This window comes from Coregonus lavaretus (genome assembly GCF_964263955.1).
Source record: "Coregonus lavaretus genome assembly, chromosome: 18".
In the NCBI taxonomy this organism is placed as follows: domain Eukaryota; kingdom Metazoa; phylum Chordata; class Actinopteri; order Salmoniformes; family Salmonidae; genus Coregonus; species Coregonus lavaretus.
The window spans coordinates 15,504,130-15,530,785 of record NC_140005.1 but is presented as its reverse complement, the minus strand read 5'-3'; the positions used below and the strand labels follow the sequence as shown (position 1 = coordinate 15,530,785).

The following is a 26,656-nucleotide window of genomic DNA, read 5'->3' as shown; positions in this document are numbered from 1 at the left end:
GCTAGATTCCACAACACCTGGGCTCTGCTCCACTCGGTTGGTGAGTCATCAGAAACTTCCTTCACAATAGAGTGGAGTTTAGTCTAGTAATCTGGCTATAGCCTACTTGCTGGCTGGGGCGTAGGCTACATTAGATTTTATTTTGATTGTTCAGGTTCAGCAATAGTTTGTGTAGTTTTGCTTTAAAACAGTGTATATGGTCATTTTTAGATATACAGGGTAAAGATGATAATTTCATAACGAGGACTGAAATCATTTTTGCTACTTGCACTGCATGGGTGAAGCAGGAGGAGAAAAAAGTAACTCCATAAAAACTTCCAAAACGGTCTAAACCATTCGATTTGGAGACGGGGTGAAATCCAAAAAGTTATGCTATTTATTCATTTTAAAGATGAATATTGATACATTACTCGCTCAAACACTTTGAATCTGCAAAAATTACAAATTAATTAGTGGGTGATGGTGAATTCAGATCAAAAAGCAAACATTGCCCCCCCTTATCTGATAGTGGGATGGTAGATGCCCAGTCTCCTTCATGGCTTAGCTCAGATGCCTACATACAGTGAGGGAAAAAAGTATTTGATCCCCTGGTGATTTTGTACGTTTGCCCACTGACAAAGACATGATCAGTCTATAATTTTAATGGTAGGTTTATTTGAACAGTGAGAGACAGAATAACAACAAAAAAATCCAGAAAAACGCATGTCAAAATGTTTATAAATTGATTTGCATTTTAATGAGGGAAATAAGTATTTGACCTCTCTGCAAAACATGACTTAGTATTTGGTGGCAAAACCCTTGTTGGCAATCAGAGGTCAGACGTTTCTTGTAGTTGGCCACCAGGTTTGCACACATCTCAGGAGGGATTTTGTCCCACTCCTCTTTGCAGATCTTCTCCAAGTCATTAAGGTTTCGAGGCTGACGTTTGGCAATTCAAACCTTCAGCTCCCTCCACAGATTTTCTATGGGATTAAGGTCTGGAGACTGGCTAGGCCACTCCAGGACCTTAATGTGCTTCTTCTTGAGCCACTCCTTTGTTGCCTTGGCCGTGTGTTTTGGGTCATTGTCATGCTGGAATACCCATCCACAACCCATTTTCAATGCCCTGGCTGAGGGAAGGAGGTTCTCACCCAAGATTTGACGGTACATGGCCCCGTCCATCGTCCCTTTGATGCGGTGAAGTTGTCCTGTCCCCTTAGCAGAAAAACACCCCCAAAGAATAATGTTTCCACCTCCATGTTTGATGGTGGGGATGGTGTTCTTGGGGTCATAGGCAGCATTCCTCCTCCTCCAAACACGGCGAGTTGAGTTGATGCCAAAGACCTCGATTTTGGTCTCATCTGACCACAACACTTTCACCCAGTTCTCCTCTGAATCATTCAGATGTTCATTGGCAAACTTCAGACGGGCCTGTATATGTGCTTTCTTGAGCAGGGGGACCTTGTGGGCGCTGCAGGATTTCAGTCCTTCACGGAGTAGTGTGTTACCAATTGTTTTCTTGGTGACTATGGTCCCAGCTGCCTTGAGATCATTGACAAGATCCTCCCGTGTAGTTCTGGGCTGATTCCTCACCGTTCTCATGATCATTGCAACTCCACGAGGTGAGATCTTGCATGGAGCCCCAGGCCGAGGGAGATTGACAGTTATTTTGTGTTTCTTCCATTTGCGAATAATCGCACCAACTGTTGTCACCTTCTCACCAAGCTGCTTGGCGATGGTCTACAATCTTGTCCCTGACATCCTTGGAGAGCTCTTTGGTCTTGGCCATGGTGGAGAGTTTGGAATCTGATTGATTGATTGCTTCTGTGGACAGGTGTCTTTTATAATAAACCTACCATTAAAATGATAGACTGATAATTTCTTTGTCAGTGGGCAAACGTACAAAATCAGCAGGGGATCAAATACTTTTTTCCCCTCACTGTACACCAGACATACTGTATATACTGAACAAAAATATATACGCAACATGTAAAGTGTTGGTCCGATGAGCTGAAATAAAAGATCCCAGAAATGTTTCATACACAAACAAAGCTTATTTTTCTCAATTGTTGTGCACAAATTTACCTCCCTGTTAATGAGCATATCTCCTTTGCCAAGATAATCCATCCACCTGACAGGTGTGGCATATCAAGAAGCTGATTAAACAAAATTATCATTACACAGGTGCAACAAAAGGCCACTTTAAAATGTGCAGTTTTGTCACACAACACAATGTCACAGATGCAATTGGCATGCTGACTGCAGGAATGTCCGTCCACCAGAATGTAATGTTAATTTCTCTACCATAAGCCACCTCCAACATCATTTTACAGAATTTGGTAATACGTCCAACCGGGCTCACAACCGCAGACACGTGTAACCATGCCAGCCCAGGACCTCCACGTCCGGCTTCTTCGTTTGAGGCCAGCCACCCAGACAGCTGATGAAACTGTGGGTTTGCACAACTGAAGAATCATGTGCGTGCTCATAGTCCTCACCAGGGTCTTGACCTGATTGCAGTTTGTCGTCGTAACCGACTTCAGTGGACAAATGCTCCCCTTCGATGGCCACTGGCACACTGAAAAGCTCTTCACGGATTAATTGGGCTCCCGAGTGGCGCAGCGGTCTAAGGCACTGCGTCGCAGTGCTTGAGGCATCACTACAGACTCCCTGGTTCAATTCCAGGCTGTATCACAACCGGCCGTGATTGGGAGTCCCATAGGGCAGCGCACAATAGGCTCAGCGTCGTCCGGGTTTGGCCGGTGTAGGCCGTCGTTGTAAATAAGAATTTGTTCTTAACTGACTTGCCTAGTTAAATCAAAAATAAAAATAAATCCCGGATTCAACTGTACCGGGCAGATGGCAGTTGTGTGGGTGAGCAGTTTACTGATGTCAACGTTGTGAACAGAGTGCCCCATGGTGTCAATGGGGTTATGGTATGGGCAGGCATAAGCTACGGACAACGAACACAATTGCATTTTATCGATGTCAATTTGAATGGACAGAGATACCATGATGAGTTGAGGCCCATTGTTGTGCCATTCATCCGCTGACATCACCTCATGCATGGTCCCATGTCGCAAGGATCTGTACACAGGTCTTGGAAGCTGAAAATGAGCATGTTTGGGATGCTCTGATTTGATATGTACGACAGCGTGTTCCAGTTCCCGCCAACATCCAGAAACTTCGCACAGCCATCGAAGAGGAGTGGGACAAAATTCCACAGGCCACAATCAAAAGCCTGATCAACTCTATGCGAAGGAGATGTGTTGCGCCACATGAAGCAAATGGTGGTCACACCAGATACTGACTGATTTTCTGATCCACGGCCCTAACTTTATTTTTATGTACACTATATATATACAAAGTATGTGGACACCCCTTCAAATGATTGGATTAGGCCATTTCAGCCACACCCGTTGCTGACAGGTGTATAAAATCAAGGACACAGCCATGCAATCTCCAAAGACAAACATTGGCAATAGAACGGCCTTACTGAAGAGCTCAGTGACTTTTCAACGTGACATCATCATAGGATGCTACCTTTCTAGTTCATCAAATTTCTGCCCTGCTAGAGCTGCCCCGGTCAACTGTAAGTGCTGTTATTGTGAAGTGGAAACATCTAGGAGCAACAACGGCTCAGCCGCGAATTGGTAGGCCACACAAGCTCACAGAATGGGACCGCCGACTGCTGACTTCCAAACTGCCTCTGGAAGCAATGTCAGCATAATAACTATTTGTCAGGGGCTTCATGAAATGGGTTTCCATGGCCGAGCAGCCGCACACAAGCCTAAGACTACCATGCGCAATGCCAAGCTTCGGCTGGAGTGGTGTAAAGCTTGCCACAATTGGACTCTGGAGCAGTGGAAACGAGTTCTCTGGAGTGATGAATCACGCTTCACCATCTGGCAGTCCGATGGACTAATCTGGGTTTGGCGGATGCCAGAAGAGCACTACCTGCCCAAATGCATAGTGCCAACTGTAAAGTTTGGTGGAGGAGGAATAATGGTCTGGGGCTGTTTTTCATGGTTCGGGCTAGGCCCCTTAGTCCCAGTGAAGTGAAATCTTAACACTACAGTGGCACAAAGTTTGGGGAAGGCCCTTTCCTGTTTCAGCATGACAATGCCCCCGTGCAGAAAGCGAGGTCCATACCGAAATTGTTTGTCAAGATCGGTGTGGAAGAATTTGTCTGGCCTGCACAGAGCCCTGACCTCAACTCCATCGAACACCTTTGGGATGAATTGGAACGCCGACTGCGAGCCAGGCCTAATCGCCCAACATCAGTGCCTGACCTCACTAATGCTCTTATGGCTGAATGGAAGCAAGTCCCCGCATCAATGTTCCAACATCTAGTGGGAAACCCTCCCAGAAGAGTGGAGGTTGTTATAGCAGCAAAGTGGGGACCAACTCCATATTAATGCCCGTGATTTTGGAATGAGATGTTCGACGAGGTGGTGTACTTTTGGTCATGTAGTGTATCTGTGACAAACAGATGCATATCTGTATTCCCAGTCATGAGAAATCCATAGATTAGGGCCTAATTTATTTATTTCCATTGACTGATTTCCTTATATGAACTGTAACTCAGTAAAGTCTTTGTTGCATGTTGCGTTTATAGTTTTGTTCATAATTTACACACACACACACAAAGAGAGAGAGAAGTCAGCTCAGACAGATCCAGCTCAGAGGCCCAGCTCATGAGATCCATCAGCAGCAGATTTTAATTTAGACTGGAAAATTTAATGTTTATGCAACAAATGTTAGTGCCTCGAATCATATCGAACCGAATCGCATTGATTCATTTCAAACTAAAACGTATCGTTCCTGTATCGTATCGGAGCCCATGTATCTAGATACATATTGAATCGTGTTGAAAGGGAAAGATGCACATCCCTAATATTCTGTTCACCTTCTCCATAAGGAAAGCAGCAGCTGAGAAACGTTTAACGATGAACGTGTTCCACATCATTGAAGAGATGCCTGCAGGAGAAAGAGAGTCATCTTATAGCACAAACGAAGGGACACACTGAAGACACACTGAGTGAATATTGCATAAGATGAAGTATAGTCTCACCCAGTTGGATGTGAGGACTTGAGACTAGCTTCAGGTGTTCCACCGCCCAACACAGAAACCTTCCCTCCTACAGAGAGAGAGAGAGAGACAACAAAACATTTAATTGTACACCTCAACCTGTCGGTATATAGTTAAGTGATAATGCCAGAGAAGCCGGTGTTTGGTGGATATATTGGCATAGGTGTTGTTAGGCCCAAGACGAAGTCCTCCAAACACTGGCTTCAGGGGCATTGTCACTTTTATACACTAGGTTACCAACATATTCAAATAATGATTGACATATTTTCATTACTATTTCATCCTTCCACGAGATATAGTCCTGACACAAATCTAGGGTTGTTACCCAAGCCGGCTGGTCGTTCGTTCTATCGGTTCGGTTGCCAGAGACGTGACCCAGTCGTTAAGTCTTTTTGTTCCGTATCTATGGATGCAACCCAGTCTTTCATTCTAAATGTTATATTGCCATACTAGCTGCCAACGTTCTTATCCCTTGCTTGCTAGCTAGTCAACTACGGCTAATTTACAGTCACGTCAAACAGTACACCCAGATTAACAACAAAGTAACTGCATTTGCATTTGTTTAAGCTGTTATCTAGTGCCATTTATTTGGATACATCCATAACAGTGAGCTAATGATGCGCGATTTCATGATTCATGATTTCGACTGGCTGAGAAAAGCTGCCTGCCTGTCTGTCTCCTCCCGACACGTTCATTACTATGTGACAGCTGGACATCAAATTTGAATATTGAAACAATGTTGCAAATGTCGGAAAGACAGACAGCAAGGTTTATACAAATCTCTGCTGTTGAAAACAAAATGTTAGTCTAAAAGAAATGTGAGATAATGTCTAGATGCTTTTTATAGTAGAGACCAAGTTTATACATTGCTGGGCTGATGAGACAGTGGATTGTGCAGTCAGATGGAACAGAGTAAATCAATAAGTGCATCAACGATGTCGTCCCCACGGTGACCGTACGTACATATCCCAACCAGAAGCCAAAGGCTAGAGCTAATGTTATTTTATTGTGTTACTTTTTATTTTTATTTTTTTACTTTCGTTTATTTAGTACATATTTTCTTAACTCTATTTCTTGAACTGCATTGTTGGTTAAGGGCTTGTAAGTAAGCATTTCACGGTAAGGTCTACACCTGTTGTATTCGGCGCATGTGACAAATCAAATTTGATTTGATTTGAAATAGGCATTTTAACATCATAGATTTAGCCTGTTGTAACTTGTGGAATAGACTCTGGCTGGAATGCGGTTTTAACCAATCACCATTCAGGATTAGACCCACCCGATGTATGGATGTGCGTGTCTGTGTGTGTGTCTAGGTGTGTAAGGATGAGAGTGTGTGTGTATAGATGTGTATAGATGTGAAGGTCTGTGTGCCGGTACTGTATGGAGCCCCACCTCTGGGTCTTTGTTCCACTGCACCACGTACTCCCAGCAGCAGTGGGCAAACAGCAGGTCAGGAGAGAGGGAGTCTGGGAAACGCTGGCACACAGACACCAGCAGCTCTGGAGGAGCACACACTTTAATACAACAACAACAACAACAACAAACACATTTCCCTATGGGGGAATCAGGTTAGTGACCACAGGAGTACCCACTCACCTGATGCCCTGTTAAAGTCTACATCCTTCTGCCTCTTCCCTCTCTCCCCCTGCTCTGGCTGGTTGGGCTGTTCCATGCTCTTGGCCTCCCCGCTCCTCTGCAGCATGTACTTCAGCCGCTCAGGGGCCAAGTCCTGCCTGAACACCCACTTAGCCACACTGTCTGCTATACCACCTGAGAGTGAATGAAGGGGAGAGAGAGCGCGTAGGTAATCACTGATCAACTGTATATGTGAATTGTATTGGTGAAAGCAAAGTTTCACTTCATCACTCTCACCAATCCCAACCCTCTCAGATCTGAGATTCCTTCAGGGATTATGGACTTTTTATTTCTCATAGTATGTATCCAGTACCTCGGCCCCCCTCCAGCAGGGCTTTGACTGAGCAGTGTGGTGTGGCGCCCCCTGGTGTTCCCTGAGGAGGAGGCACACACAGCAGCGTCTGCAGGGACAACACGTCCTCCAGCTGTCTCACACACACCGCCCACTGTTCCAGCTCCAACGACACCGCCTCCCACTCCGACTGGAACTGATACACACACACACACAAAGAATCAGTGACGAAGCACACATATCAGTGTGTGTGTGTTCACCCTTTTCTTTGCCAGAGCTATCTGATTATATGTGTATGTGATGTGTGGTGTGTGGTGTGTGTGTGTTTGTGTGTGTGACCTTGGTTTCGGCCAGGCTGGTGATGTTAGCCTTAGCAGCGCATTGAGCCACTATTGCAGCCAACAGGGCGGCAGCAGCACTGTGGGACTGGACACACGCAGACCGCACCTGCTGCCACCAGGGGGAGACACACTGCATGTCCCACGACTCCTCCACCGCACCTACGGAGAGGAGGAAGAAACACAGACGTCTACAGAAGTCAATGGGAGTCTACCCACCTACCATCTAACCACAAGCCAACTGCTAACTCAATGTCATCACAGCACAGACCACATTGGAAATAAGATGTGCTCACACACCTTTCATGGAGCTAAGGGCAGTGAGCAATGTGTGTAGGTGTCTGACAGCCTCTGGTTTCTTCAATACTTCCTTCTCTCTGTGCAGCCATACAGTCAGCAGCAAAGACTGAAGGAAAACACACACACACACACGGACAGACACGCACACACACACACGGACAGACACACACACACACGGACAGACAACATGCATGAGTTACATTTCATTCTATTTCAAAACGGTCTATTCTTCCTCCCATACCCAAATCAACCCTTCCTTGAATCGTCTTCCTCTCATTCCTCCACCACCTCACCCTCCCTCCCTCCTCCCTCCCTCCTCTCCTCACCAGTAGTTGCTGTGGGCTGATGCCGGTCTCCTGCAGTGTGTTACAGACTTTCTGTAGAGGGCTCTCTCCTGTCAGACAGCCCCAGAACAGAAAGCTCCCTACAGGGGAAAAAACAACACACACACAGACTAACCTCTAACACACTTATAGGTAATCGTGTGTGTGTGTGTGTGTCTTTGTGTGTTGTGTGTGTGTTCATTCTACCCAGCTGTGTCCAGTCGTCGTCGGGCCCTGGCACTACCCTGATCTCCTCTCCCTCACACTCCATCTGGGACAGGAAGCTCCGGACAGGAAGTGATGCGTCGGGGGAGTCCTGGGCGAATGAGACGGAGGGGCAGGAGCCGGACGTGAGCTCTGTGTAGCGCTGCAGGGTAGGGTAGACACGGGCCAGCTCCTCCTCTATACCTGCAACATCCGTCTAGAAAGGAGGATGTGGAACGAGAGAAAAAAAAGAAGAGTGGTTTAAGATTCCAAATTGGTGAGTGTTGTTGGCAACTCAGCATTGGCCTGCCGTTAACTGCTCTGAATGTAGCTAGTTAATTCAGTGTCAGACTGCTGTACAACCAGGTTCACCAAGTCTGTGTGTGTGTGTGTGTGTCTGTTTAGTGTTTGTTATACTCACAGGTTCAGTGTGTGTGTCTGTGGTGGCCTCCCCAGGAGAGTGGAGCTGTTGGATGTCTGTGTAGAGCTGCAGCAGTTTCAGCTGGGAGGAACACAACTGGAAAAACACCTCATCTACCGCCTCAGGGTCTGCAGGGACAACACACACAGGCATTAACCCACACACACAGGCAACACACACAGGCATTAACCCACACACACAGGCAACACATACAGGCATTAACCCACACACAGAGGCATTAACGCACACACAGGCATTAACCCACACACAGGCATTAACCCACACACAGGCATTAACCCACACACAGGCATTAACCCACACACAGGCATTAACCCACACACAGAGGCATTAAGACACATATTTGTACACAAACATGTACATGGTTTTGATATTAATTATCAATAGATATCCAGAATACACGGTACCTTGCCCTTTGAGACTGGCCAGTAAGACTCGGGTGATGTTGGTCAGACAGGACACTGGAGCATTCTTATTGGCTAGCAGAGACTCCAGGGCCTAAAGGGCAGGACATAGGGCAGTAAGTAGTAGTACACCACATTCCCTGGGTGTGCTGACCCCACTATGTGGCTTGCAAAAGTATTCACCCCCTTGGCATTTTTCCTACTCTGTTGCCTGGTTTGTATCATTTGACTAACACAACATGCCTACCACTTTGAAGATGCAAAATATTTTTTTGTGTGAAACAAACAAGAAATAAGACAAAAAACAGAACTTGAGCGTGCATAACTATTCATCCCCCCAAAGTCAATACTTTGTAGAGCCACCTTTTGCAGCAATTACAGCTGCAAGTCTCTTGGGGTATATCGCTATAAGCTTGGCACATCTGGCCACTGGGACTTTTGCCCATTCTTCAAGGCAAAACTGCTCCAGCTCCTTCAAGTTGGATGGGTTCCGCTGGTGTACAGCAATCTTTAAGTCATACCACAGATTCTCAATTGGATTGAGGTCTGGGCTTTGACTAGGCCATTCCAAGACATTTAAATGTTTCCCCTTAAACCACTCGTGTGTGCTTTAGCAGTATGCTTAGGGTCATTGTCCTGCTGGAAGGTGAACCTCCGTCTCAGTCTCAAATCTCTGGAAGACTGAAACAGGTTTCCCTCAAGAATTTCCCTGTATTTAGCGCCATCCATCATTCCTTCAATTCTGACCAGTTTCCCAGTCCCTGCCGAAAAACATCCCCACAGCATGATGCTGCCACCACCATGCTTCACTGTGGGGATGGTGTTCTCGGGGTGATAAGAGGTGTTGGGTTTGCGCCAGACATAGCGTTTTCCTTGATGGCCAAAAAGCTCAATTTTAGTCTCATCTGACCAGAGTACCTTCTTCCATATGTTTGAGGAGTCTCCCCCTTTTGGCAAACACCAAACGTGTTTGCTTATTTTTTTCTTTAAGCCATGGCTTTTTTCTGCCCACTCTTCCATAAAGCTCAGCTCTGTGGAGTGTACGGCTTAAAGTGGTCCTATGGACAGATACTCCAATCTCCGCTGTGGAGCTTTGCAGCTCCTTGAGGGTTATCTTTGGTCTCTTTGTTGCCTCTGATTAATGCCCTCCTTGCCTGGTCCGTGAGTTTTGGTAGGCGGCCCTCTCTTGCCAGGTTTGTTGTGGTGCCATATTATTTCCATTTTTTAATAATGGATTTAAATGGCGCTCCGTGGGATGTTCAAAGTTTCAGCTATTTTTTTTTTTTATAAGCCAACCCTGATCTGTACTTCTCCACAACTTTGTCCCTGACCTGTTTGGAGAGCCGCTTGCTTGGTGGTGCCCCTTGCTTAGTGGTGTTGCAGACTCTGGGGCCTTTCAGAACATGTGACACTTAAATAAAGTCCACCTGTGTGCAATCTAACTAATTATGTGACTTCTGAAGGTAATTGGTTGCACCAGATCTTATTTAGGGGCTTCATAGCAAAGGGGGTGAATACAGTAATTGTTTTCATTCCAATTCAACAATTTGGACTATTTTGTGTATGTCCATTACATGAAATGCAAATAAAAATCCATTTAAATTACAGGTTGTAATGCAACAAAATACTTTTGCAAGGCACTGTATGTATGTGTGTGTGTGTGTGTGACCTGTTTCTTAACGGCAGGGTGTTTGATGTCCAGCAGTACACTCTGGGCCTCGCTCTCCAGGATATCTGTGGAGAGAAGGTCAAAGGTAAGAAAGAGCTCTTCTCGTTTGCCCTGTTCAAATACTTCTGGAAAGGATATCCTTCCATCGCTTCATTTCCCCCTCCATTTCTGTCATACCTGGTTCCACCTCTCTGCTCTTCAATAGTGTGGTCAGTCTCTTCAGCAGGTGCATGTCCTTCGCCCTCTCACTCTTCTTATCACTGACACAGGGAACATAATCATTACGTCCCTTTGGCAAAACTACACAGGCTGTGTATGTGTAGAATCTTTCACAATCCAATAATTGTACTCCTGATATTCCCAAGATGTCCCAACTGTACTACGAAGTGTGTGTGTTAGTGTGAGAAGTCACCTGAGGGCCAGATGGAAGGGGACAGTGACAGTGCGTAGTGCTCCAGTAGCAGGGTCGAACAGACACACCTGCTGTGTGTGGAGCAGCCAGCCCTGACTGGTCACACTGTTCACCCCCATCAGCCGGTAGCCTGCATACAGCAACCTGACACATACACACATAGGAGAGAAGGAAATGGTTACTGGTTAGAATAGTTCAAATGCTTTAGAAACATACGATCAGAACTGAGTGTGTGTGTTTTTGTGTGTGTATGTACCTGCAGTGTTTCCCTACAGTGAAGGCTCCTACTCTGGGCCCCTGCTGTGTGCCCCAAACCTCCAGGATGCCTCTCCTGGGGGCATAGATGACCAGGAACTGGGCGTGGCGCCGTGGGAGGGGCGCAGAGGGTGAGGACTCGCGCTCGCCCCGCCCCTCAGACACCTGTACCCAACCCAGCTGGGCGTCCCGGTAGCCTTTGGGAGGGAACACACAGAAATAGGTTATTATAACTAGATATATAACTAAGGCCTTTTTCCAAGTCAAAAACTAGACCCTACTCAACATTAGCTGTCTTTATACTAAACCAGATCATTCATTTACTGATGAGTAGGGCTGTGATGATACCAGTATCGTCATATTTTTTCCATGAAAACACAAACAGACCAAACTCTTTGGTCCTTTAAAAACCTGCTGTATGTAAAATATTGTGTGCTATAGCTTGGAAAATAAATACATGTAACTCTGGATGACAACAGAATGATGTTTGTTTCCAACATTAGGTCTGTTTTCCTAAAGAATTGAAATCCGCTTCATGTTTTGTTTCCTTGCTTTTCTCTCTCTCACCCTTCCACATGCGGATCGCTATGCCTCTCCCCACGTCAAGCAGAGTGACCCTGCCGAAGTCGTCCGTGACCCCAGCCAGAGTGTTACAGGGGGACAGACAGATTGACTCCCCGTGACGCCGTGAGTCTGGGAGACCAAACCTGAGGACGGGACACGAGAGGGAGGACAGGGTGAAGTTGGGCTACGCAATCAGTTAAGTGACAAATGTAAAAAAAAAAATATATATACAGTGGGGAAAAAAAGTATTTAGTCAGAAACCAATTGTGCAAGTTCTCCCACTTAAAAAGATGAGAGAGGCCTGTAATTTTCATCATAGGTACACGTCAACTATGACAGACAAATTGAGAAAAAAAATTCCAGAAAATCACATTGTAGGATTTTTAATGAATTTATTTGCAAATTATGGTGGAAAATAAGTATTTGGTCACCTACAAACAAGCAAGATTTCTGGCTCTCACAGACCTGTAACTTCTTCTTTAAGAGGCTCCTCTGTCCTCCACTCGTTACCTGTATTAATGGCACTTGTTTGAACTTGTTATCAGTATAAAAGACACCTGTCCACAACCTCAAACAGTCACACTCCAAACTCCACTATGGCCAAGACCAAAGAGCTGTCAAAGGACACCAGAAACAAAATTGTAGACCTGCACCAGGCTGGGAAGACTGAATCTGCAATAGGTAAGCAGCTTGGTTTGAAGAAATCAACTGTGGGAGCAATTATTAGGAAATGGAAGACATACAAGACCACTGATAATCTCCCTCAATCTGGGGCTCCACGCAAGATCTCACCCCGTGGGGTCAAATTGATCACAAGAACGGTGAGCAAAAATCCCAGAACCACACGGGGGGACCTAGTGAATGACCTGCAGAGAGCTGGGACCAAAGTAACAAAGCCTACCATCAGTAACACACTACGCCGCCAGGGACTCAAATCCTGCAGTGCAAGACGTGTCCCCCTGCTTAAGCCAGTACATGTCCAGGCCCGTCTGAAGTTTGCTAGAGTGCATTTGGATGATCCAGAAGAGGATTGGGAGAATGTCATATGGTCAGATGAAACCAAAATATAACTTTTTGGTAAAAACTCAACTCGTCGTGTTTGGAGGACAAAGAATGTTGAGTTGCATCCAAAGAACACCATACCTACTGTGAAGCATGGGGGTGGAAACATCATGCTTTGGGGCTGTTTTTCTGCAAAGGGACCAGGACGACTGATCCGTGTAAAGGAAAGAATGAATGGGGCCATGTATCGTGAGATTTTGAGTGAAAACCTCCTTCCATCAGCAAGGGCATTGAAGATGAAACGTGGCTGGGTCTTTCAGCATGACAATGATCCCAAACACACCGCCCGGGCAACGAAGGAGTGGCTTCGTAAGAAGCATTTCAAGGTCCTGGAGTGGCCTAGCCAGTCTCCAGATCTCAACCCCATAGAAAATCTTTGGAGGGAGTTGAAAGTCCGTGTTGCCCAGCGACAGCCCCAAAACATCACTGCTCTAGAGGAGATCTGCATGGAGGAATGGGCCACAATACCAGCAACAGTGTGTGAAAACCTTGTGAAGACTTACAGAAAACGTTTGACCTGTGTCATTGCCAACAAAGGGTATATAACAAAGTATTGACAAAACTTTTGTTATTGACCAAATACTTATTTTCCACCATAATTTGCAAATAAATTCATTAAAAATCCTATAATGTGATTTTCTGGATTTTTTTTTCTCATTTTGTCTTTCATAGTTGACGTGTACCTATGATGAAAATTACAGGCCTCTCTCATCTTTTTAAGTGGGAGAACTTGCACAATTGGTGGCTGACTAAATACTTTTTTGCCCCACTGTATATATATAGTGGCTAATTGATTCATTTGCAAGTGATAAGATAACTTGGCAATTTCACTGCGTAGATTTCGTGTGCAGAACAAACAGTTTCCTAGTTCTTCTGATAAGAGTCTCCTGTAGCTCAGTTGGTAGAGCATGGCGCTTGCAACGCCAGGGTTGTGGGTTCGATTCCCACGGGGGGCCAGTATGAAAAATGTATGCACTCACTAACTGTAAGTCGCTCTGGATAAGAGCGTCTGCTAAATGACTAAAATGTAAATGTAAGAGTCACCTGACTGCCAGGGGCGTGGCCGGCTCCACCTTGGGCTTCTGTTTCTGAGTTGGCTCCTCCTCACTCTGTTTCTTCCAGCCTAGCCACCCACTGACAACGAGAGCGAAAGAGAGGAGAGATGAGAGGGTAGAGAAAGGGTACAGAAAGAAAGAAGCAATGCAGAAGAAAGAGAGTGAGAAGAGGGAAGGGAGAGGACATACAGAGTTATAATGAATTAGTTGTCAGGAAAGAGAGGCTATATCACTGTATTGATTTAGCTGCTTTGTGTCCTGTGTGGCTGTAGCAGTGGTAGTGCATGGCTCAGTGAAGGCACCAGCCGTGTCAACACACCCACACACCTCAGGGAATACTCACTGTGATTAAAGGGAGTAGGAGGCAAAGATACTGACAATTGGGAGAATACTCATACATACACTGCCTTCGGAAAGTATTCAGACCCCTTGACTTTTTCCACATTTTGTTACATTACAGCCTTATTCTAAAATAGATGAAATTGTTTTTTCCCCCTCAGCAATCTACACACAATACCCAATAATAACAATGCAAAAACCGTTTTTTTTTGTGTGCAAATCTATAAAATAAAAATAAAAACAGATACCTTATTTACATGAGTATTCAGACCCTTTGCTATGAGACTCGGAATTGAGCTCAGGTGCATCCTGTTTCCATTGATCATCCTTGAGATGTTTCTACAACTTGATTAGAGTCCACCTGTGGTAAATTCAATTGATTGGACATGATTTGGAAAGGCATATACCTGTCTATATAAGGTCCCACAGTTGACAGTGCATGTCAGAGCAAAAACCAAGCCATGAGGTCGAAGGAATTGTCCGTAGAGGTCCGAGACAGGATTGTGTCGAGGCACAGATCTGGGGAAGGGTACCAAAATTGTTCTGCAGCATTGAAGGTCCCCAAGAACACAGTGGCCTCCATCATTCTTCAATGGAAGAAGTTTGGAACCACCAAGAAGACTCTTCCTAGAGCTGGCCGCCCGGCCAAACTGAGCAATCGGGGGAGAAGGGCCTTGGTCAGGGAGGTGACCAAGAACCCGATGGTCAAACTGACAGAGCTTTAGAGTTTTTCTGTGGAGATGGGAGAACCTTCCAGAAGGACAACCATCTCTGCAGCACTCCACCAAATCAGGCCTTTATGGTAGAGTGGCCAGAGGGAAGCCACTCCTCAGTAAAAGGCACATGACAGCCTGCTTGGAGTTTGCCAAAAGGCACCTAAAGACTCTCAGACCATGAGAAACAAGATTCTCTGGTCTGATGAAACAAAGATTGAACTCTTTGGCCTGAATGCCAAGCGTCACGTCTGGAGGAAACCTGGCACCATCCCTACGGGGAAGAATGGTGGTGGCAGCATCATGCTGTGGGGTTGTTTTTCAGCGGCAGGGACTGGGAGACTAGTCAGGATCGAGGGAAAGATGAACGGAGCAAAGTACAGAGAGATCCTTGATGAAAACCTGCTCTAGAGCTCTCAGGACCTCAGACTGGGGCGAAGGTTCACCTTCCAACAGGACAACGACCCTAAGCACACAGCCAAGACAACGCTGGAGTGGCTTCGGGACTAGTCTCTGAATGTCCTTGAGTGGCCCAGCCAGAGCCCGGACTTGAACCCGATCTAACATCTCTGGAGAGACCTGAAAATAGCTGTGCAGCAACGCTCCCCATCCAACCTGACAGAGCTTGAGAGGATATGTAGAGAAGAATGGGAGAAACTCCCTAAATACAGGTGTGCCAAGCTTGTAGCGTCATTCACAAGAAGACTCAATGCTGTAATCGCTGCCAAAGGTGCTTCAACAAAGTACTGGGTAAAGGGTCTGAATACTTATGTAAATGTGATATTTCCGTTTTTTTATTTTGTATAAATTAGCAAACAAATCTAAAAACCTGTTTTTGCTTTGTCATTACGGGGTATTGTGTGTAGATTGATGAAGGGGAAAAAACAATTTTATAAATTTTAGAATAAAGCTGTAACATAACAAAATGTGAAAAAAGTCAAGTGGTCTGAATACTTTCTGAAGTAAGAAAAACAAACGCGCGCACCTGGCAGCGCTGAACAAGGCCGATGTGAGTTTGCTCGCCACAGCCAGAGCCACATGGGAGAGGAGAGGCTGGGAGCTACCCTGGAGAGAGAGAGAGAGAAAAACAATATATTCTGACTGGACATTTTGTGCTGCTTTGGTGGAAATCTCTGCTCTGTCTACAGCAAAATAAGGTAATCCGGTCCGAGGGAGGTTTGACTTTGGGGGGGGGGGGGGGGGTAATAACACTTCAGGTCACTCTTGAACATATAAAACTACATAGAAAGTATGTAGAAATGATAATGGACCTAATAACTGCACTTTTTCAAAATAACATCCCTCCACTTAATTTAGAAATCCTGATGTGGCCCTCGAGCCAAAATTATTGCCCATCCCTGGTCTAGAAGGAATAGGAAAGTCAAGTCGCTTCTACTGGTCTGAACTAATGCCGACTTTCTTATTAAAGAGTAACTACCATTCTCTCAGGGAGATAAACAGACATGCATGAGGTGAGAAAAAGATGGACAGACAGACACAAACACACACCTCTATGGCGTAGTAGAAGCCTGTGTAGGGTCCTCCCCCCACAGTTATGTACTGACTCATGGCAGGGGGGCTGCCCTTCACAGAGGCATGGAAACCCCCCAGGATAGACGCATTCTTCATCTGGTCAAACACACACAGTGTCATTATACCTGGGGAGGGAGGGATGGAGAGAGAGCATTGTTACAATGGAGAACATAGTGCATTCAGAAAGTATTCAGACCCCTTGACTCCTTCCACATTTTGTTACGTTACAGCCTTATTCTAAAATTGATTAAATAATTGTTTTCCTCATCAATCTACACAATACCCCATAATGACAAAGCAAAAACAGGTTTTTAGATTTTTTTGCTAATTTATAAAAAATACAAAACTGAAATATCACATTTACCTAAGTATTCAGACCCTTTACTCAGTCCTTTGTTGAAGCACCTTTGGCAGCGATTACAGCCTCGAATCTTCTTGGGTATGACGCTACAAGCTTGGCACACCTGTATTTGGGGAGTTTCTCCCGTTCTTCTCTGCAGATCCTCTCAAGCTCCGTCAGGTTGGATGGGGAGCGTTCCTGCACAGCTATTTTCAGGTCTCTCCAGAGATGTTCGATCAGGTTCAAGTCCGGGCTCTGGCTGGGCCACTCAAGGACATTCAGAGACTTGTCCCGGAGCCACTCCTGCGTTGTCTTGGCTGCGTGCTTAGGGTCGTTGTCCTGTTGGAAGGTGAACCGTCGCCCCAGTCTGAGGTCCTGAGTGCTCTGGAGCAGGTTTTCATCAAGGATCTCTCTGTACTTTTCTCCATTCATCTTTGCCTCGATCCTGGCAAGTCTCCCAGTCCCTGAAAAACATCCCCATAGCATGATGGTGCCAGGTTTCCTCCAGACGTGACACTTGGCATTCAGGCCAAAGAGTTCAATCTTGGTTTCATCAGACAAGATAATCTTGTTTCTCATGGTCTGAGAGTTTTTAGGTGCCTTTTGGCAAACTCCAAGCGGGCCATCATGTGCCTTTTACTGTCTTCCGTCTGGCCACTCTACCATAAAGGCCTGATTGGTGGAGTGCTGCAGAGATGGTTGTCCTTCTGGAAGGTTCTCCCATATCCAGAGAGGAACTCTAGAGCTCTGTCAGAATGACCATCGGGTTCTTGGTCACCTCCCTGACCAAGGCCCTTCTCCCCCGATAGCTCAGTTTGGCCGGGCGGCCAGCTCTAGGAAGAGTCTTGGTGGTTCCAATCTTCTTCCATTTAAGAATGATGGAGGCCACTGTGTTCTTGGGGACCTTCAATGCTGCAGAAATGTTTTGGTACCCTTCCCAAGATCTGTGTCTCGATACAATCCTTTCTCGGAGCTCTACGGACAATTCCTTCGACCTCATGACTTGGTTTTTACGCTGACCTGCACTGTCAACTGTGGGACCTTAGATAGACAGGTGTGTGTATTTCCAAATCATGTCCAATCAATTGAATATACCACAGGTGGACTCCAATCAAGTTGTCGAAAACATCAAGGATGATCAATGGAAACAGGATGCACCTGATCTCAAAGGGCCTGAATACTTATGTAAATAAGGTATGTTTTTTTTTTTTTTTATAAATATGCAAACATTCCTAAAAACATTTTTTCGCTTTATCATTATGGGGTATTGTGTGTAGATTGCTGAGGAACTTTCTTTATTTAATCAATTTTAGAATAAGGCTGTAACGTAACAAAATGTGGAAAAAGTCAAGGGGTCTGAATACTTTCCGAAGCCACTGTAGCTACACTTTCACCGTCTTTCAACCAGTATCCATGATTTTCTCCACCTTCTGCTCGCCATGCTCCTGCCTAGGGCTGTGGCGGTGATGACATTTTGTCAGCCGGTGATAATTAAAATAAGCACATTTAGCATCTCCTGGCTTACAAGCCACTGATGCAGACCTTTGGAACATCTACATTTTAAAAAGTCTAATAAATCCATGTAATATAGCCAACACCATCACAATAAATCCATTATTTATTTTAGACAGGTCTAAAGAAACATGATATGAAGAAAATGTAGTCTATTTCAGAAGAACAAAATAGCATACTCTGAGTTGTCCTTATGTTAGGCCCTGATCTGGCTATGCCATATGGCTGTGGGCTACACTAGTTCATTTAGCAGACAAGATTTGCTTGGAATTCCATGGCATTATTTTATACGAAGAATACAATTGAACATTGCTGAATAAAATAGAAATTATATTTTCTTCAAACGATTTGAGGGAGTGCGCACATGCAGCTATTCTGTGTTGAGCGGTTATCAAAAAAAGTAGGTACTCCTATATGCTTAATTTAGAGTTATTTATGTAACTTTAGTTGTGATACAAACGTTGGGCTATATGTTTTGATTTTTAATACATTCTAAGGCTACATGATGCGACTTTTTTCAAATCATCATTAGTCACATGAAAGGCATGAGCTCTGCTTTGTTTTTTTGTGCAGGCTGCACACACTTCATCAGTCTCTCATTCACAGTTTGACAAACACTTGATAATGCCTCGAATTTCCCGGCTGCATCCCCTTTGTGTGGCCATAATGTCCCCTAAAAAGAATCCATGCCTTTTGCGGCCAGTGGCTGTTGTGCCCTTGGGCTGAATATAATAATTATAATTCCCTTCTCCCGGCTGCGTGCCAAAGTACCTCTCACTCACATGGCTCTCAGTCAAGTGATCAGGTCTTTCTCACAGGCTACAATTGAAGACCGACACATCGGGGACGCAACTGCGCGCGTCCTTATCCAATTCCGAGGTCATATTGAAGATATTGGAAGAACTGTCCACATTTACTTTTTGTCAACCAACAAGATGAGTAGGCCTAACGAACAGCAAAAGCACTAGCATATGTAAATCTACTATCCCCCATAGTACAAAAGTTGACCTATTCTATTCTGTGTGAGAAATAAATATTCCAAACATAGTCTGGGACAGTTGTGGGATGCAATAGATCCCGAATTAATACAACCACCAGCATCAAAACACCTGTTTTAAGCAATAAGCCTGACGCAACAGATGAGAATGTTTAGCTTTTAAAATGTTGAAAAACTATTAGGCTATTTCTTCAAATTACAAGCGCAGCAATGCGCACACGGCAGTAGGCTATAAGCGCGAATGTTCAATTAGCAGGAAAACCCCATTCTCAAAAGTGACCACAAATGCGATTATGCATGTATGGTTTTATTATAAAGGTGCATTTTTATTGTGAAAATTATCTTCCCCAAACATGAAACTCATGCGCTGCGTATGTATGCCAGTTACACCCGTTGTAAAGCGGATTAATGTGCTTCATTTTAAGAAGTTATTTGGCCACTTTAGTTGTCATACAAACCTTATCAAAACATATATAGTGGCTTGCGAAAGTATTCACCCCCCTTGGCATTTTTCCTATTTTGTTGCCTTACAACCTGGAATTAAAATGGATTTTGGGGGGGTTTGTATCATTTGATTTACACAACATGCCTACCACTTTGAAGATGCAAAATATTTTTTGTTGTGAAAAAACAAGAAATAAGACAAAAAAACAGAACTTGAGCATGCATAACTATTCACCCCCCCAAAGTCAATACTTTGTAGAGCCACCTTTTGCAGCAATTACAGCTGCAAGTCTCTTGGGGTATGTCTCTATAAGCTTGGCACATCTAGCCACTGGGATTTTTGCCTATTCTTGAAGGCAAAACTGCTCCAGCTCCTTCAAGTTGGATGGGTTCCGCTGGTGTACAGCAATCTTTAAGTCACAGATTCTCAATTGGATTGAGGTCTGGGCTTTGACTAGGCCATTCCAAGACATTTAAATGTTTCCCCTTAAACCACTCGAGTGTTGCTTTAGCAGTATGCTTAGGGTCATTGTCCTGCTGGAAGGTGAACCTCCGTCCCAGTCTCAAATCTCTGGAAGACAAACGGGTTTCCCTCAAGAATTTCCCTGTATATAGTGCCATCCATCGTTCCTTCAATTCTGACCAGTTTCCCAGTCTCTGCCGATGAAAAACATCCCCACAGCATGATGCTGCCACCACCATGCTTCACTGTGGGGATGGTGTTCTCGGGGTGATGAGAGGTGTTGGGTTTGCGCCAGACATAGCGTTTTCCTTCATGGCCCAAAAGCTCAATTTTAGTCTCATCTGACCAGAGTACCTTCTTCCATATGTTTGGGGAGTCTCCCACATGGCTTTTGGCAAACACCAAATGTGTTTGCTTATCATTTTCTTTAAGCAATGGCTTTTTTCTGGCCACTCTTCTGTAATTTATTTATTTTATTTCACCTTTATTTAACCAGGTAAACCAGTTGAGAACAAGTTCTCATTTACAACTGCGACCTGGCCAAGATAAAGCAAAGCAATGCGATAAAAACAACAACACAGAGTTACATATGGGGTAAAACAAAACAAAGTCAAAAATACAACAGAAATACATATAATATACAGTGTGCAAATTTAGCAAGTTATGGAGGTAAGGCAATAAAATAGGCTATAGTGCAAAATAATTACAATTTAGTATTAACACTGGAATGATGTGCAAGAGATGATGTGCAAATAGAGATACTGGGGTACAAATGAGCAAAATAAATAACAATATAGGGATGAGGTAGTTGGGCGGGCTAATTTCAGATGGGCTGTGTACAGGTGCAGTGATCGGTAAGGTGCTCTGACAACTGATGCTTAAAGTTAGTGAGGGAGATAAGTGTCTCCAGCTTCAGAGATTTTTGCAATTTGTTCCAGTCATTGGCAGCAGAGAACTGGAAGGAATTGCGGCCAAAGGAGGTGTTGGCTTTGGGGATGACCAGTGAGATATACCCGCTGGAGCGCAGACTACGGGTGGGTGTTGCTATGGTGACCAATGAGCTAAGATAAGGCGGGGATTTGCCTAGCAGTGATTTATAGATGGCCTGGAGCCAGTGGGTTTGGCGACGAATATGTAGTGAGGACCAGCCAACAAGAGCGTACAGGTCACAGTGGTGGGTATTATATGGGGCTTTGGAGACAAAACGGATGGCACTGTGATAGACAACATCCAATTTGCTGAGTAGAGTGTTGGAGGCTATTTTGTAAATGACATCGCCGAAGTCAAGGATCGGTAGGATAGTCAGTTTTACGAGGGCATGTTTGGCAGCATGAGTGAAGGAGGCTTTGTTGCGAAATAGGAAACCGATTCTAGATTTAACTTTGGATTGGAGATTCTTAATGTGAGTCTGGAAGGAGAGTTTACAGTCTAACCAGACACCTAGATATTTGTAGTTGTCCACATACTCTAGGTCAGACCCGTCTAGAGTAGTGATTCTAGTCGGGTGGGCGGGTGCAAGCAGCGTTCGGTTGAAGAGCATGCATTTAGTTTTACTAGTGTTTAAGAGCAGTTGGAGGCTACTGAAGGAGTGTTGTATGGAATTGAAGCTCGTTTGGAGGTTTGTTAACACAGTGTCCAATGAAGGGCCAGATGTATACAAAATGGTGTCGTCTGCGTAGAGGTGGATCTGAGAGTCACCAGCAGCAAGAGCCGTACACTCTGTGGAGTGTACGGCTTAAAGTGGTCCTATGGACAGATACTCCAATCTCCGCTGTGGAGCTTTGCAGCTCCTTGAGGGTTATCTTTGGTCTCTTTGTTGCCTCTGAATAATGCCCTCCTTGCCTGGTCCGTGAGTTTTGGTAGGCGGCCCTCTCTTGGCAGGTTTGTTGTGGTGCCATATTCTTTCAATTTTTTCATAATGGATTTAATTGTGCTCCATGGGATGTTCAAAGTTTCAGATATTTTTTTATAACCCAACCCTGATCTGTACTTCTCCACAAGGAGAGCTCCTTGGTCTTCATGGTGCCCCTTGCTTAGTGGTGCCCCTTGCTTAGTGGTGTTGCAGACTCTGGGGCTTTTCAGAACAGGTGTATACACTGAGATCATGTGACAGATCATGTGACACTTCGATTGCACACAGGTGGACTTTATTTAACTAATTATGTGACTTCTGAAGGTAATTGGTTGCACCAGATGTTATTTAGGGGCTTCATAGCAAAGGGGGTGAATACATATGCACACAGCACTTTTCCGTTATTTATTTTTTGGAATTTTTTGAAACAAGTAATTTTTTTCATTTCACTTCACCAATTTGGACTTTTGTGTATGTCCATTAAATGAAATCCAAATATAAATCCATTTAAATTACAGGTTGTAATGCAACAAAATAGGAAAAACACCAAGGGGGATGAATACTTTTGCAAGGCACTGTAGGCCTATGGGCTAGGCTACATGAGGCGTTGACTATGATTTGAAAAATTCTGGGGAAAAAGCATGCGCTGTTTGCCTTAAGCTGGGCATCATTCACAAGTGATAGGCTAATATTGTCACCCATCAAAATATTATTGATTTAATCTTTACATCAAATCAAATCAAATCAAATCTTATTGGTCACATGTGCCGAATACAACAGGTGCAGACATTACAGTGAAATGCTTACTTACAGCCCTTAACCAACAGTGCATTTATTTTAAACAAAAAAAGTAAGAATAAAACAACAACAAAAAAAGTGTTGAGAAAAAAAGAGCAGAAGTAAAATAAAGTGACAGTAGGGAGGCTATATATACAGTAAAATAAAGTGACAGTAGGGAGGCTATATATACAGGGGGGTACCGTTGCAGAGTCAATGTGCGGGGGCACCGGCTAGTTGAGGTAGTTGAGGTAATATGTACATGTGGGTAGAGTTAAAGTGACTATGCATAAATACTTAACAGAGTAGCAGCAGCGTAAAAAGGATGGGGTGGGGGGGCAGTGCAAATAGTCCGGGTAGCCATGATTAGCTGTTCAGGAGTCTTATGGCTTGGGGGTAGAAGCTGTTGAGAAGTCTTTTGGACCTAGACTTGGCACTCCGGTACCGCTTGCCGTGCGGTAGCAGAGAGAACAGTCTATGACTAGGGTGGCTGGAGTCTTTGACAATTTTGAGGGCCTTCCTCTGACACCGCCTGGTATAGAGGTCCTGAATGGCAGGGAGCTTTGCCCCAGTGATGTACTGGGCCGTACGCACTACCCTCTGTAGTGCCTTGCGGTCAGAGGCCAAGCAGTTGCCATACCAGGCGGTGATGCAACCAGTCAGGATGCTCTCGATGGTGCAGCTGTAGAATTTTTTGAGGATCTGAGGACCCATGCCAAATCTTTTTAGTCTCCTGAGGGGGAATAGGCTTTGTCGTGCCCTCTTCACGACTGTCTTGGTGTGTTTGGACCATGATAGTTCGTTGGTGATGTGGACACCAAGGAACTTGAAGCTCTCAACCTGTTCCACTACAGCCCCGTCGATGAGAATGGGGGCGTGCTCAGTCCTCTTTTTTTTCCTGTAGTCCACAATCATCTCCTTTGTCTTGGTCACGTTGAGGGAGAGGTTGTTGTCCTGGCACCACACGGCCAGATCTCTGACCTCCTCCCTATAGGCTGTCTCATCGTTGTCGGTGATCAGGCCTACCACTGTTGTGTCGTCGGCAAACTTAATGATGGTGTTGGAGTCGTGCCTGGCCATGCAGTCATGGGTGAACAGAGAGTACAGGAGGGGACTGAGCACGCACCCCTGAGGGGCCCCCGTGTTGAGGATCAGTGTGGCAGATGTGTTGTTACCTACCCTTACCACCTGGGGGCGGCCCGTCAGGAAGTCCAGGATCCAGTTGCAGAGGGAGGTGTTTAGTCCCAGGATCCTTAGCTTAGTGATGAGCTTAGAGGGCACTATGGTGTTGAATGCTGAGCTGTAGTCAATGAATAGCATTCTCACGTAGGTGTTCCTCTTGTCCAGGTGGGAAAGGGCAGTGTGGAGTGCGATAGAGATTGCATCATCTGTGGATCTGTTGGGGCGGTATGCAAATTGGAGTGGGTCTAGGGTTTCTGGGATTATGCTGTTGATGTGAGCCATGACCAGTCTTTCAAAGCACTTCATGGCTACAGACGTCAGTGCTACGGGTCGGTAGTCATTTAGGCAGGTTATCTTAGAGTTCTTGGGCACGGGGACTATGGTGGTCTGCTTGAAACATGTTGGTATTACAGACTCAGTCAGGGACATGTTGAAAATGTCAGTGAAGACACTTGCCAGTTGGTCAGCACATGCTCGGAGTACACGTCCTGGTAATCCGTCTGGCCCTGCGGCCTTGTGAATGTTGACCTGCTTAAAAGTCTTACTCACATCGGCTACGGAGAGCGTGATCACATAGTCATCCGGAACAGCTGGTGCTCTCATGCATGCTTCAGTGTTGCTTGCCTCGAAGCGAGCATAGAAGTGGTTTAGCTCGTCTGGTAGGCTTGTGTCACTGGGCAGCTCGCGGCTGTGCTTCCCTTTGTAGTCTGTAATAGTTTTCAAGCCCTGCCACATCCGACGAGCGTCAGAGCCAGTGTAGTATGATTCAATCTTAGACCTGTATTGACTCTTTGCCTGTTTGATGGTTCGTCGGAGGTCATAGCGGGATTTCTTATAAGCGTCCGGGTTAGAGTCCCGTTCCTTGAATATACTAAATAATATACTAAATATACTAAATAATATGTGTGAAATTTGTTTTGATTTAGAATGGCCCATTATCATGCACCTGTCTCGAAACAGGGGCAGCGGAAAACAATACATGTAATCTATGCACTTAAATAGCGAATGGAGGAAGCTTTTCCGTGGTTCATTTTCATGGCAGCCAGGTAGGCTATACTCCTGTTTTAAAGAGAAGCAATGTGCTTAATATGAGGAAAGTTGAGAAATAAATATAGTAGGCCTAGCCTATAGAAAGCTGATGGGATCCTCTTTTTAATAGAGCCCATCACTCTGTTTTCTCACGCAATTGGATAGCCTATAGAAATGTTGCGCAACATCAGCTCATGGGCTCTCATGAAGTGTTTGATTTTCACTGACATTTGCATTGATATCAGAGTGATTAGAGGGACAATACAGTGCTGAGTACCAGGCAGTTATCAAGTTTGTTAGGCTACTAATGACCATCAGCAGCATCAGAGCTTGGAGAAGCCTAATTACCGTGACATTTTTAAATTTTTTACATTTTAGTCATTTAGCAAACGGTCACCAGGAATTTGACTGCCGTCAAGACTCGTGACTGCCGGTGTGGCGGTAATACGGTCACCAAACAGCCCTACTCCTGCCCACTCCCTGTCCTCCTTCCTCCAGCGCCCCCACTCCCTGTGCCCATCCATCCATCCATCCATCATATGACCCTCCCTCCTTGACTCGCTCACCCACGCTGCTGTGGTCTACGATGGCGTCCATATCCTGTAGACCCCACTTCTTATAGGCCAGAGGAGGAGGCTGGACCACTTCACTGCCTGCTGCCGCGGCTGACGAGTGGGGGGAGGGGTAAATCACAGAAAGTTAGGGATAATGAGAAAGAGATTAAGGAAGAGAGGGTTGACAGAGGAAGAGGAGATGAGGGAAAGAGTTGAATAAATGGTGTGGAATGACAGTATATATCACATCAAGCCACAATACGCAAATAAATACTACATGTACTATACTAAGTGTCAAAGACTAGCTTTTGTGTAGGTGTCAGTACCTGCATCCTTTCTGGCAAACTCTGTCAACCCAGCCAGCAAATGGAGAAGTTGGTTCTATTAAACATCATGTAACCTTTATAGCACAATTACTGTGGTACTACAACTAGTTTTACAACCAATACTATCTCCTATTACTAACACTAACATACAGTGCTGTGAAAAAGTATTTGCCCACTTTCTAATTTTCTCTACTTTTGCATATTTTTGATACTGAATGTTATCAGATCTTCAACCAAAACCTAATACTAGATAAAGGGAACCTGAGTGTACAAATAACACAACAATGACATACTTATTTCATGTATTTCATAAACAAAGTTATGCAATACTCAATGCCCCTATGTGAAAAAGTAATTGCCCCCCTACACTCAATAACTGGTTGTGCCACCTTCAGCTGCAATGACTCCAACCAAACGCTTCCTGTAGTTGTTGATCAGTCTCTCACATCGCTGTGGAGGAATTTTGTCCCACTCTTCCATGCAGAACTGCTTTAACTCAGCGACATTTGTGGGTTTTCAAGCATGAACTGCTCGTTTCAAGTCCTGCCACAACATCTCAATTGGGATTA

General features: G+C 44.9%; 1 protein-coding gene across 1 annotated transcript in view; it reads right to left on the bottom strand.

The window, feature by feature from the left end:
• LOC311145771 (rab3 GTPase-activating protein non-catalytic subunit-like) overlaps nucleotides 1-26,656 on the bottom strand; it is a 41,359-nt gene that overhangs the window by 6,028 nt on the left and 8,675 nt on the right. Inside the window, exons 9-28 of the mRNA XM_084182080.1 lie at nucleotides 25,774-25,872; nucleotides 16,588-16,736; nucleotides 16,064-16,143; nucleotides 14,016-14,105; nucleotides 11,913-12,052; nucleotides 11,347-11,542; nucleotides 11,091-11,234; nucleotides 10,856-10,938; nucleotides 10,679-10,743; nucleotides 9,013-9,103; nucleotides 8,588-8,715; nucleotides 8,170-8,383; nucleotides 7,966-8,063; nucleotides 7,640-7,745; nucleotides 7,341-7,501; nucleotides 7,023-7,197; nucleotides 6,671-6,844; nucleotides 6,467-6,573; nucleotides 5,054-5,120; nucleotides 4,889-4,959 (exon numbers count right to left, since the gene is read on the bottom strand). Coding sequence (XP_084038206.1) covers nucleotides 4,889-4,959; nucleotides 5,054-5,120; nucleotides 6,467-6,573; nucleotides 6,671-6,844; nucleotides 7,023-7,197; nucleotides 7,341-7,501; nucleotides 7,640-7,745; nucleotides 7,966-8,063; nucleotides 8,170-8,383; nucleotides 8,588-8,715; nucleotides 9,013-9,103; nucleotides 10,679-10,743; nucleotides 10,856-10,938; nucleotides 11,091-11,234; nucleotides 11,347-11,542; nucleotides 11,913-12,052; nucleotides 14,016-14,105; nucleotides 16,064-16,143; nucleotides 16,588-16,736; nucleotides 25,774-25,872 — 2,438 coding nt within the window. The remainder of the gene's footprint in view (nucleotides 1-4,888; nucleotides 4,960-5,053; nucleotides 5,121-6,466; nucleotides 6,574-6,670; nucleotides 6,845-7,022; nucleotides 7,198-7,340; nucleotides 7,502-7,639; nucleotides 7,746-7,965; nucleotides 8,064-8,169; nucleotides 8,384-8,587; nucleotides 8,716-9,012; nucleotides 9,104-10,678; nucleotides 10,744-10,855; nucleotides 10,939-11,090; nucleotides 11,235-11,346; nucleotides 11,543-11,912; nucleotides 12,053-14,015; nucleotides 14,106-16,063; nucleotides 16,144-16,587; nucleotides 16,737-25,773; nucleotides 25,873-26,656) is intronic.